General features: G+C 51.0%; 1 protein-coding gene across 5 annotated transcripts in view; it reads left to right on the top strand.

The window, feature by feature from the left end:
* The window catches only part of NAV2 (neuron navigator 2), a 727,084-nt gene that overhangs the window by 319,593 nt on the left and 394,480 nt on the right, over window positions 1-13,011 (top strand). For 2 of the 5 annotated variants that reach the window (XM_072793782.1, XM_072793781.1), the window contains exon 1: window positions 8,417-9,344. The exons of 1 other annotated variant lie outside the window; for it this stretch is intronic. In XM_072793782.1, the coding sequence (XP_072649883.1) occupies window positions 9,087-9,344 (258 nt within the window). In that variant the 5' untranslated portion in view covers window positions 8,417-9,086. Of the gene's footprint in view, window positions 1-8,416; window positions 9,345-13,011 lie in introns of those variants that run through there. 2 more of the 5 variants (XM_072793784.1, XM_072793785.1) reach the window with 2 other exon arrangements.

Genomic DNA, 13,011 nt, shown 5'->3' with positions numbered 1-13,011 from the left:
GGAGTCCCAATTCCAACCCTTTGAAACAATGATATACAATAAGAAGAAATTACTGGTCTCCTAAACTGCCCCTCAGAAATAACTTCTCTTGACAGTTTTTTTTTTTTAAATTTTGTTTATTTATTCATGAGAGAGAGAGAGAGGCAGAGACACAGACAGGGAGAAGCAGGCTCCTTGCGAGGAGCCCGACATGGGACTGGATCCCGGGACCCCAGAACCATGCCCCGAGCCAAAGGCAGAGATGCCCAACCGCTGAGCCACCCAGGTGTCCCTCTCTTGACAGTTTAATGGGATTCCTTCCTTTTCCTTCTTTATAAACATATTTATGGATTTGTAATGCAAACACACAAATATATGTGTAAACTTTAATAGTAGTGAAACATACATGTAAATAAAATACCCCCACTGAGAATACATTTTAAATTAAAAAAAAAAATCACAAAGTGCATACCAAAGCTCTAAGTGGTTTCTTTTTTAAGTTATCCACTGCCAGGATGTTTCCCACCAGCACGCCCTTTTAGGAGCACGGGCCTGCAAGAGTTAAGTGTGCTCCAGGCCTTGCTCTGAGAGCCCTGGGCCCTGGGCCCCGCGGCCTTGGGCCCGAGAGCAGCCAGGAGCGCCTCTGCTAACCTCCCAGCGGATGCTCACCGGGCTCCGGGCCTGGGGCAGAGCCAGAGGGTAGGCACGAGGGCTCCCAGGGTGATCGCAGTCACCAAAAGAGGAAATGCGGCAGAGGGAGCGGCGGGAAGGCGCGCAGCTCAGCGCCCCGAGGCCCACACCGAGCAGCTGGCGAGCTGACTCCAGGCAGCATTTGGGCACCTAGCCCAGCTGCACTGGGGTTACAGGGAGCTGACCTGGCCGAGTGGGTCTCTCAGAAAGAAAATCCAGCTCGGAAAGCAGTAGAAGGGCTCGAGTCTTTCCAGATTGGCTGTTATTGATTAGAACTACCCACGTTATTGCCGTAATAATAATCCTCCACTCTAAAGCATTGCGAGCACAAAGCCTCTGTAGCATTTCTTAAAGCAGTGCTTTTCAATTTGCCTACACCTGCAGAGCTTTATTAACATGCAAATGTCTGGGCCCCATTCCCAGAGAGCCTGATTTAGCTGGTCCGGGGTGGGGCCTGGGCAGCCTTCCTTTATGAATTCCCCAGGTGACTTTCAAGGACGGACAGGGCTGCAAAGCAAAGAGTGAGGACTGGCTGATTCAGACTCAGCCTTTAAAATGTGAATTCATGGATTCGGCATTCTAGGGGCTTTTTGGAGGGAAGGGGTGTTTAGGGATCTGCCCTTTTAACAGGCACCCTTGGTGATTACCACTGGTCCCGTTGTCTTTGCCTCCCCGTGGACACCAGCAGGCAGCTCTGTCTCAGAACCCGAGCATCATGCAAACAGGCTCCCATAACTGGCCCGGAGCTCATTCTTTGCCTGGATACTAAGACCACCATCATTCACAACCTGGGTGGTTACCACACCTCTCGTCTGTTTCCCCAGCTGCAAAATGGAGCAGTTGTGCCACCATATAGGAATGCTCCACTGTTAGTGTTATGAAGGTGGTCTGTGGACAGTAGACTGTTGGGTGTTCAGAGTCCAGGCTCTTGAGTTTGAGTTCCTGGGTTCAAATCCAACTTTTTTGCTTAATTAACTGTGGGGACTTAGATAAGATACCGAGCCCTCTTTCTGGGCCTTGGTTTTCTCTTCTGTATAAAGGAAATGACAATAATGATCCACCTCGTGGGATGGTTACGAGAATCAGAGCTGAAGTATGTAAATGCTTATCGTAGTCCCTGGCACATAGCAAGAATAACCTCATGAACTATAGTTCTTATCAGCGTCATCATTACTGTTGTGTCAACTCTGACTGTCTGGTCTAATCTGTGGGATGAACAATGGGTAATACAAAACGAGGAATATAATTTTTTTAAAAGGTCAGCTTGAAACTCGATTAACCAGATCTTTCAATCACTATGTATTTTTAATCTGCGATAGTGAAAAAATGAAGACGATTACAAGTAACAAGCAAACCAAAAAGCTTAAAGGTAGGATCCAGCTATAATCCAGACATATTCAGCTCAGTGCCCTTCACCTTTACTACCTGTAGGTATTAGTCCTCGGTGGTGCTCACTCCACAGTACAGGAAGATTTGAACGAAGCCGCTAGTACTGAGGTGGCTATAGCCAGTGGCATGGACTAGAGAATCCAGACATTTTCATTCTCTTCTCCTACTTTACCTCTTTGCCCACACATACAATCTCAATATTCATCTTTTATTTACATTTCCCCTGGTACCATCTCTTTGCCAGGAGACATTCTTTTCTTTTCTTTAATTTTGGAGGGAGAGAGAGAGCAAGGGAAGGGCAGAGGGAGAGGGAGAGAGAGAATCCAAAACAGGCTCCATGCTCAGTGTGGAGCCCGGTGAGGGACGGGACTCAATGTGGGGCTCGATCTCAGGACCCTGAGATCATGAGCTGAGCTGAAATCAAGAGTCAGAGGCCTAACTGATGGAACACCTCAGGCTCCCCAAGTCAGGAGATATTCTTATTGAAATGTGTTTGACAATCCTCCCCAGAGTTCTGCAAATCACTGAGTTGGGGAGCAGGGTAAAGATGGCCAGGGAGGCAGTTCTCATTCTCATGGTATTCCTGACTCTGAATTTCTGCTTCCATTAAACTCAGAATCTCACTCTTCCCTCTATTCTCTCTCTTCTACTTCAAAAAGAACCCAGATTCAAAACTCAGCTCTTTTTTAAGAATAATTCTCCCCCCTTCAAAAGAAAAATCTCAGCACTCAAGCATTTGGTAGCATAGTGGGCTTTATTGCTTGCTATTTTGGGGAAAATAAAGGGTTTTCTAATGCCTCTCTGCTCTGCTTTTTCTGTTCTGTCAGGAGTCTCTTCCCGGTGCTCTGGCTACTGGTTTTTGGGGGGTCCTTCACCCGAAACCTCTCCCAGGAAACTGAATCTCTCTCTCCATGGACAATCATATAGCTTGACTCCTGGGCTCTGTGCTGGCCTTTGCATATTCAAGTGATCACTAATGTCATCTCTCAGACCACATGGTCGGAGGCTCTTTCTTGAGTAGCCCGGGAACTGGCTGCTTTGGGGATTTCAGATTTGCCTATTGAATATATTGCCTCAATTTGGCAGTGATGTGCAATTTATATTCCCACTGCTATGGTTTATTTACACATCCTCCCCCTATCTACCAAAGGCAAAAGCCATCACAGTCAGGTTTTAAATAAGAATGTTTTTCTTCTGTCACATTTATTCTTATTTAGTCATTATTTCACCGAATGTGGGTTTTCCTCAAATCCTTTGTGGAATGAGGCAAGATGTCAACAAAAGAATATTTTCTAGACTTCACTTACAAAGATGGGAGAATGGACCAATATGTCCTAGAGTTTCAACACTAACCATTGAGGAGGAGATTTCTTTCCACTCTCCTTCTGTTTTTTTTTTTTTTTTTTTTTTTTTTGTTGGTTAGAAAGTTTTCTGTAGTTTCATTAAAGCTACAGAAAAAAAAAATTCCTTCTTTAGCAGATCAATGCCTTTTTAATATGAAGGTTTTCTGAAATCCTTCAGGGGAGATTGATAATCTATTATTTTTTTAACAGAAAATTTACTTTTAAGTGTAAGGAGTAACAAATGGTGAGGAATTGGCTGTGTATATTTTGTTTCCACCACCCTTAATAACAAAGAATACAATTCATTGGAAAAAAGAAAGTTGCGTTAATCAAAGCAGCTGCTAACCTCATGGATAGTTGATTCTCCTTTGGTGCCTCATTTATTGCACTATATTTTGCCCCACTTCTATTATTCGTTTTACAACTTGTCATTTATTTCCCTGTGTGAGTTCTTTCAGTTTTTCAGTTGTGATAAAGGGTGATGCTCTGGCTGGGAAACAGCAGGTGCATCATTCTTTGAACCTTGAGAGCACGGAACAAGAATTTATTCTTATTTGCTGTCATAATGCCCAAAGCCTGGCACATAAATGGCTTTCAACAATTTATTCATGGAATTAATGATTGAGCCACTCCCTATTTGGCTGATGTGTGCATGCACGCACACACACATATTCATTCACACATGCTTCTCAAACTCCAGCATGTGCAGGGGGGAGAGCCCACAGTTTTATCATTGTGCGTATTGATCTGCACACAGAGCCGTCTGGAAGGTAGGTTAGAAGTGAGTGGGGGGCAGAGTGAGCAGTCTCTCTAAAGAGCTCTGCTGAGGTTTGTACCCTGGCTTCTCTGCAGTCTGAGATGGATAGGCTCTCTATTCGGCTGTTACCAAAACATGGGCATTTGTGCCATCTCTGAGATATGTGTCATAGGTTATCAACCCATGTCATAGAAAACTAACAAGAAGTGTGTTTTTGAAAATAAACTAGTGTGATTTTTTTTTTTACGCCCAAATAAACTCATGAATGCTTTTCATATTATTCCAGAGACTTGCAACATTTCCCTTCATCGTTTCTAGTCAAGGGTTTCCAAGAGGCTGCTGACTTTTTCTTAAGATCCTTCCTTTTTTTTTTTTTGTGATAGGCTCGAGTTTAGATGTTTCAGGTTCTTCACAGGACTGTCTTCTTGGGAGGTCAGGCACAGTCAGGGGTCTTTCACTCAGTTGAAGGATGGGTTGATGGGGCTGGTCACTGGCAGGTCAGCTCTGAAGCCCAATTCGCACTCAACTAATCACTGGTGGCTGATGTGAAGGATCAGAAAGCAAAGCAGCTGGCCCATTCTGATGTGAGGATGGCTCTTAGAACCAGGGAACTCTGAACTCAGGATGATCCAGTGATCCTGAGCACTTCGGTAATAAGTTTCAAATTGGCCCATCACTGACATGTGGGTGAGTTTGAAAGTTTAAAGTTAGACAAAAGAAGAAGAGAGGAGGGCTGTCAACGTTAAGATTTTAAATGGTGGGCTGTCCACAATGCATCCAATTTAAAAAAAAAATTTTTTTTTGAAACCCAGGCGGTTTGTTCTTTCCAAAGCAGTTTGCCATTATCTGAACCAGTAACTACTTTAGCTACCAGGGCTTGCCAAACATATTGATTTAAAGTGATTTCTTTCATGTTAACAGCATACATATGGAAGGAGTAACTTTAGAGGGCATTTTTATAATTTGAGATGATCCTACTTAAGGAGGAATCTTGCAATTACTTCTTTTGCCCCGGGGGGGGGGGGGGGGAAGCTTTCCCCTCCTTGTCTGGTTCTGAAGATAAATTGTTTTGCTTTAAATAAGGAAAATGAGGGATAACAGGAAAGATATAAAGGAAGATAAAAAAATGTTCCTGGAAAGAGCACATAACATTATTAAAGGATGAGGAAAAGAAATTGAAAATAGACTAAAAGGGTCACTCATCTTCCATCAAGGCAGATGACAAATTAGCAGTCTTTAGTCATAAAACTCAGAAAGGGTTAAGGTGGATGCTCGTATGTTTACCAAATCTAGAGGATTAGGTAAGAGGTTCAAAAAGAATGTACTGTTTTTCATATTTGCACATAGTTGAGGGTCCAAGAACCCCAAAAATGACCCGGGCAGCAAATACGATTTAAACAGGAGATCAAAGATGGCAAATACTTAGCATGACTATCACTATTTCTTTTCTGTGCCCATAACAGACATTACTAATTGATTAGGTTGCTGTTTTCAACTAAACTAGATGGATGCACAGTGTGACAGAAAATCACTTACTTCCAGATGACCCTTGCAATGAGAGCCTTTTGTTACCTATGGTTCAGCCTTACTTCTCAAAGTGTGATCTCCAAACCACCAACCAGCACAGGCATCATGGAGCTGCTTATTCTGAAAGCAGAATCTCAGGCCTCTTCCAGACCTACTGAATCAGAATCTGCATTTTAGCCAAATCTCCAGTAATTCCTATGCACATTAAGGTTTAGGAGGCCCTGGAAGAGCAGTAAGTGCAGGACAGTATTCATTAGGGTGGAAGCTCTCAAACTTCAGCCTGCATCAGAATCCCTGACTTAAGCACTTGTTCAACCTAGATTGCTGGGCCCCACCTCCAGAGCTTCTGGTTGAGTTGGTCGGGGTGGGGTTTTCAAACAAGTGTTCAGGTGCTGCTGCTGCTGCTACTGGTCTGGGAACCATACTTTGAGAACCACTGCCATGGAACTGCTTCGGAGTAGCTCTGTGAACTTTAAAGTCGAAGACTGCAAATATCTCTCCATGACTCTTGGTGTATCTGTATGAACAAGGGTTCTGGGTAAGGGAGTCCTAAGGCTTAATATAGTATAACATTCCTTATGACACTATGTACTTGACTCTAAAAGGTTCTCCTCCTGGAGGATCCCTACTAACGTCATTCACTCATTTATGCAGTGACCATCTGGGTAGCTGTTCTGTCCACAGCATTATACTTGCTGCCGAGAAACTCAAATGGAAGTTAAAACTGCAGTTCCTAATTTCATGAGGCTTATCTTCTAAGAAGAAAATAAACACAGAATGATAAATAACAAGGTAGCATCAGATGGCAAAGGGCTGAGTGCTAAGTAAGTGGCACAGACCATGTATGATTTAATTTCAGAGAGAAGGGGGGATTCCTGGGTCGCTCAGCAGTTTAGTGCCTGTCTTCTGCCCAGGGCGTGATCCTTGAGTCCCAGGATCAAGCCCCACATCGGGCTCCTTGCATGGAGCCTGCTTCTCCCTCTGCCTATATCTCTCTCTTTCTCTGTGTGTCTCTCATGAATAAATAAAATAAAATCTTTAAAAAATAATAATAATTTCAGAGAGAGGGAAACTACCTGGAATTATATATATAAGACTATGTGTTTCAGCCTAGCCAGTGTAGAAAGTCTATCAGAGAGCCTGTGGAAGATAAGGTGGGGGAGGAAGCAGGCCAGGGTAAGAAGGCACCTTCTCTTTTCTTAATGCTGCTTTCAGGGGTTGTTTTAAAACTTTCAGTTTTCCTTTGGTCTGGATCATGATAAATCAGTGCTATATCAGCGTTGTAAATCATGCTCCAGGGTGGACATACAGGGAAAGCCTGTTATCTTAGAGACACAGAAAAAAGACAAGCAGCTTATAAGCAGAGATGAAGGAGGGGGGGGGAGGAAGTAGCAGTAATTTGATAATAAGGATAATAATGCCCAACTTCTATGACCCCTTACACTGACAGGTACTCATGCTTAACAACTGTCATGCGCTATCTCATTTAACCCAGACAAGGGCGCATGATACCCCTGTGGTCAGGCCTCCTCCCGACTCCACGGGCACACCGCGGCTCTGTAAGGGTGCAGGTACGATTCTAGAACTAACTCGCCCAGCTCAGATCCAGGCAGTTGTCCAGCGCGGGGGCTCCTCGTCCGCGCACCGCGAGGCTTTGGGCCTGCCCGGATCATGCTTTGCACTTCTCATACACTGTGCGTCAGCGAGGAACCCCAGGAGCAACAGAGAGGAGAGGGATCCTCGCGCGCATCAAAGTCGAGGAACCTGCGAGGCCAGCGCGTCCGAGGGCGGACAGGGAGGGGCTGCTCCTTGAATCGCAGCGGGGCCCCTCCCGGCTCCCCCCGCCCCCCGCTGCTAACGGCGGGGTCCGTGCTGGGTGGCCGGGGTGGGGGAAGGGGGGCCCGGGAAGGGAGGCCTCCCGGGGTGCGTGCGTTTGCCTGCAAACCCTTCAAATAGTCCAGTGAAAAGTGCAGCCTTTGAAAGCCGGAGAGGAAGCTCCTGGGAGGCCCCCACCCCGGCCCGCCTGGACGTGCGGGCAGAAAGGCGGGGAAATGGCTGGCGGGGCCTTAGCGCCGGAGCCGAGGAAGAGCCCTGCCCAGTCCAGATGGGGGCCGCGGGGCGGCGGGCGCGATTCCGGAAGATTCAAACCGTTAAGGTGACCAGAGCAATTTGAAAAAGGAAACGAACTCCCTCCCCAGCCCCTCCGCGCCCCCGCGCCCGCCCCCCGGCCTGGCCCGCGGGGCCCCGAGGCGGGCTTTGCATTCGAAAGGGCATTTTTCAAAAGCGCGTCTCGGCGGCGCGGGCGGCCCGGGCGGGGACGGGGAGCGCGCGGGGCCCGCTGCAGCGCGGAGCCGCCGCCGGCCGCCTGGGGACCCCGGGACCGAGCGCCGCGGCCCCGGGCCTCGAGGCCACGCCCCCTTTGCAGGAGAACGGCGGGCGCTGATTGGCCGGCCGCGGACCAATGGGCGCGCCGGGGCGGCCCGGGCTGTCAGCGCGCGCCGCAGCCGCAGCCGCGCCGGCCGCCGCGTCCTCCCCTGCCCGGAGCCCCGCAGCCCGCGCCGCCTGCCCGGGAAGCGGCCGCCGCTCGCGAGCCAGCCCTGCCCAGCCCGCCCGCCGCGCGTCCGGGCGCCCGCGCCCCACGCCACGGCCTCGCTGCGCGGGAGCTCACGGAGCGCGTGCAGACCTGCCGGCGCGGAGCTGCCTGCCCGGGGGGCCTGGGAGCGGCGCCGACTGTCACGCCTGCAGGGCCCTCGCGGGGGCTGTGGCCGCGCCTGTGCGTCGCGGGGGGCACTGCGGTGCTCGCCATCGGGGCAGCGGCTCCGTCGGTGCGGGCGTCCTCGCCCTCCCTCCTGCTCCGCCCGCTCCTGCCCCCCGCCCCCCCGCGGCTCGCTCCTTCCCTCGCCGGCGCACAGCCGCAGCCCCCGGAGCCCAGCCGGAGCCGAGCCGGAGCCGAGCCGGAGCCGCGGTCCCCGCCGTTCCTCCTGCAGAGGGGCCTCCTCACTCCGGAGATGCAGTGACAAGTGACTATGGGCGTGCACGCCTCGGGTTCCCAGGAGGAGACGCCGAGGAGGGAGCAGCCCCTGAACGCCCAGGTCCCCTGAGCAGGCCGCCCGGGGGGGCGTGAAGGCGCCTGCAGCATCCGTCCAGGTGGGCGCCGCGGAGCGCCGCGACCCGCCTCGCTCCACCCCGCACCCCGGGCTGCCGCGGGCTCCCCGACCCCGGGAATTTTTTTTTTTCCTTCTTCTTCTTCTTCTTCTTCTTCTTTTTTTCCCCCCCTCTGCTGGTGGTGGGCGCCTGCGGGCCGAGGCCCGGCGCCTGCTCTGCTCCCCGCGCTGCCGTTAGCGGTTGCCGCCGCCGCCTCTGCCAGGGACGTGCTGGGAAAGCCGAAGCCCCGGGAGAAGATGCCGGCCATCCTGGTCGCCTCCAAAATGAAGTCGGGGCTGCCCAAACCCGTGCACAGCGCCGCGCCCATCCTGCACGTGCCCCCGGCCCGGGCCGGCCCCCAGCCCTGCTACCTCAAGTTAGGAAGCAAGGTGGAGGTGAGCAAGACCACCTACCCCAGCCAGATCCCCCTGAAGTCCCAGGCGCTGCAGGAGCCGGCGGGGGAGGGGCTCCCGCTGCGGAAGAGCGGCTCCGTGGAAAACGGGTTCGATACCCAGGTGAGAGGCGGCGTGCGGCGGGGCACTGTCGGGAGGGCGGGCGCCCGCTTGCCGGGGGGCAGGTGGACGGCTGGAGGGGGAAGGGCCGGCCCGCTCGGGCTGGCAGGTCTGAGCTGCGCGAGGAGAGGGGGCCGGCCCGGGTGGGTGTGGCCGGCGCCCGAGGCCTTAGGGAGCCGCCGAGACCCGGGGCACGGGGGGCGCGGCCACCAAGGCGCGAAGACCGTGCAGCAGCCCTGGAAATGGCAGGTCCTGCCTGCTGAGAGCTCGGCCTCGGGAAGGCAGGGTCTGCTGCGACGGCCGGCCGTTTGTCGGGTGTGCAGAGATCTGTCTCTGCCAAGGAAGGGCCTGAGGCCTCCCTGGGCGCGATGCCCCCGGGCTGGCCGCAGGACCTCGGGAAAGGGGGTCCGGGAGTTGCAATCCACCGGCTCCCGTCGGCTTGACGACGGCCTGCCCCTGCCGGTCCCTCGGCCCCAAGGACGCCAGGCACTGTGCTAGGACCCCCATAGGACCGCCCGGTGCACCAGCTGAGACTCCTGGCGTCCTGGCTGCCTGTTGCGGCGGGGGTGGGGGTGGCGGTGGCGGTGGCGGTGGCGGTGGGGTGGCTGCCTCCAAACGAAGCCCCTCCTTCCCTGGTAGTAGATCCCGGCGCTACTAGCCCGGGTGACTGGGTCTGGGGATGGGGGATGCCTTGGGCTTGAAGAGAACTGGGGACTTTTACCTTTCCAGACAGTCCGCATCACCCAGTTGGGCTGGGTGACAGGCCCCGGCCCTGCAATCTCTTTTAAGGAAATCAGCAAGGGCCAATCAGGTTCTCTTGGCTTCCTGCCTTCCCTGCTCCTCCCCCCCACCCCCATCTGCTAGGAGGGAGCCGGGGCATGCTGGTTTTTTTTTTTTTTTTTTCCTTGGCAGTCGGTCAGCAGGGACTTTTGGGGACAGGCTGACCTGACGGATGTGACTGTCCCAGTCAGGAGAGGCGGGAAGCCAGAGGGGGAGGTGGTTTGGGGCTGGTGTCAGGGAAGTGGCAACAGACCAGCTGACCTTTTTGGCACTTTCTTCTCTGCTGACACTGTCTCCACCTTCTCCTGGAGCTTTCTCTGATCAGAGGCTAGAACTCAACACGTTGCTAGCCTTTCCGATGGAGGAACTGGAGCTGGGAGCTAATCGTAAGCAGACTTTTGGAACTCTGGGCTGGAGAAGGCCCTCCAAGCAGATTAAGCTCCCACACCAGGCTGATAAGCATGCCCCTTGCTGCTGCACTTGCTAAACATTTTTGGAAGCTGACAGATTTGAGTGATGGCGTGTGGGAGGAAGGCAAGATTTCCCCCTGTGTTGGGGCGGGGGGGCTGTCTCTGCTAGGGTTTTGTGTTCTGTTCTCGTTTTTTCTGTCATTAGCCACGGGATTTGTCCAGTGGGCTCCGATCGGGAATGGGCTCAAGGGTACATTCTGGTGAGGTTTTCCTATCCATCCTTGGAGCTGAGGTTTATGAGGTATGGTGGGTGGTATGTGGGAGGCCAGAGCAGTGACTCTGGGCTGTGACACACACCTTCCAGCCTGATGAGGAGGACCTGAGGAATGAGAGGGAAAGTAGACACTGAGATTGTTTCTGGCCTTTGTCCATTTGACCCTATATTTAACACACATTGTTGAGGACTTGCCGTGAGCAGGTTCTGGAAAGGTGATTCATCACCCTCTTTTCTAAAAAAGAAATGTTTTCCAGCTGGCAGGGTCCTAGTCCCTCAAAGCTTTGCTTTCCTTTCTTACTCTTGGCCCACATCCCCAGGATGCCCCCACTGCACCTGACTTACCCTCGGTGGGGCCTTGTGTGCTAATCAGAGGATGGTTTGGATGGACTGCTAAGGACATTGGCTACTTCCTGATGGGCTCTTCTATGTTTTACCAGCCTGCTCTTTCCTTGTCCGTGTTGGGGCATCCTGAGGGTTCTTCTCTGTGGCAGGTGGCAGATTCTTGTTCTCACTGGCCCACCTTGGCATCAAAGTGACCTTGGCAAAGGCAGTTTTCCCTTCTTTGGACAGGGCTTCCCTTCATTCTACCTAACATGGTGCCCATTCACCATCCAGGAAAGCCTCTCTATGATGGCTTGAGAACTGTCTGGCTTGATGTCTGTAGTCCCTAATCCAAAACCTGGTGTTTATCACTAGAAGATAGTCAGGTGGGCAGCCCTGGTGGCCCAGCGGTTTAGCGCTGCCTTCAGCCCGGGGTATGATCCTGGAGACCCGGGATCGAGTCCTGCGTCAGGCTCCCTGCATGGAGCCTGCTTCTCCCTCTGCCTGTGTCTCTGCCTCTCTCTCTCTGTCATGAATGAATAAATAAAATCTTTAAAAAAAAAAAAAAAAGAAGAAGATAGTCTGGAAAGGATGAGTTACATGGCAGATGATATCTTGGGGCCTCTGACTCCCTTTTATTCAAGGAGTTTTTGGTGGAGGGCTGGGCTGTGCAGTGGTCACTAGCAGAGGTTTTGAAGTCTCTGCCTAGGTGGATGACCTAGTCAATTAACTTTTCTGGGCCTCAGTGTTTCCCTCTGTAAAAATGGGCATAAACAACCACAGAAATTGTAAGGATTAAGAAGAATAACATGTGAGGTGTTTAACCCAGTATCTGGCAAATAAGGAACACTTAATATAATCAGCTATTTATATTGCTGAACCAAGAGATAAGGCATGTAGAACCTGGATCTACTAGCCTCTAAGTGAGAAAAGGCATAGATTATCTCTCTAGCCCTTGAAAAGGTATTAATCGGTTTATAAGAATTTATAGAGCATCAGGGGAACCCTGGGTGGCTCAGCGGTTTGGCGCCTGCCTTTGGCCTAGGGCGCGATCCTGGAGTCCCGGGATCGAGTCCCACATCAGGCTCCTGGCATGGAGCCTGCTTCTCCCTCTGCCTGTGTCTCTGCCTCTCTCTCTCTCTCTCTCGCTCGCTGTCGATCATGAATAAATAAATAAAATCTTAAAGAAAAAAAGAATTTATAGAGCATCAATCAGTACCAGGCATGGCCAGAAGATGAAGGGCACAGCCACTTGTTTAGTGCCTGGCTCTTTACATTTGACATTATTTCGTCCTCACAGTACCACTTAAAAGCAGACATGACAACAATTTCTATAGCAATAATTTTCTATAATAATATAATAATGGCAATCAAATAATATAATAATGGCAAGTTAAATAATATAATAATGACAAATGAATAATATAATAATGGCAAATCAAATATAAAATCACTTCCTACATGCCAGGAATTGTTCTAAAGACTATATGTAAAAAACCTCATTTGATTTATCTGACAAACCATATGATATACGTGTTATTATTCCCACTTTGCACATGAGGAAACTGAGGCAAAGACTGGGTTGGTAAGCTTGTGAGTAGCTGAAGTAGACTTAGAACTTGGACAGTCTGGCTCTGGATTCCATGCCCTCAACTGCTGGGCTCTACAGAGATAACCACAGAGGCTTCTGGCTTACTTGCCCTGGTAAGACCCCTGCTCTAACCATTGAGCTGGAAGAGTGAAGTGAGGTTCAACAAGGTAGAGTAACTTGCTCCAGGTCATCCTGCTTCAGTGTGATGGAACAGAGTCCAGCTCAGGTTGGTCTAGCTTCAAGGCTGGTGGTCTTCACAGCCTTCATAGCTGCCTCCCTCCATCATTTACC

The sequence above is a fragment of the Canis lupus genome, chromosome 23 (genome assembly GCF_048164855.1).
Source record: "Canis lupus baileyi chromosome 23, mCanLup2.hap1, whole genome shotgun sequence".
Classification (NCBI taxonomy): domain Eukaryota; kingdom Metazoa; phylum Chordata; class Mammalia; order Carnivora; family Canidae; genus Canis; species Canis lupus.
Note: the sequence above shows the minus strand (reverse complement) of the source record. Positions and strands in the feature narration are given on the sequence as shown.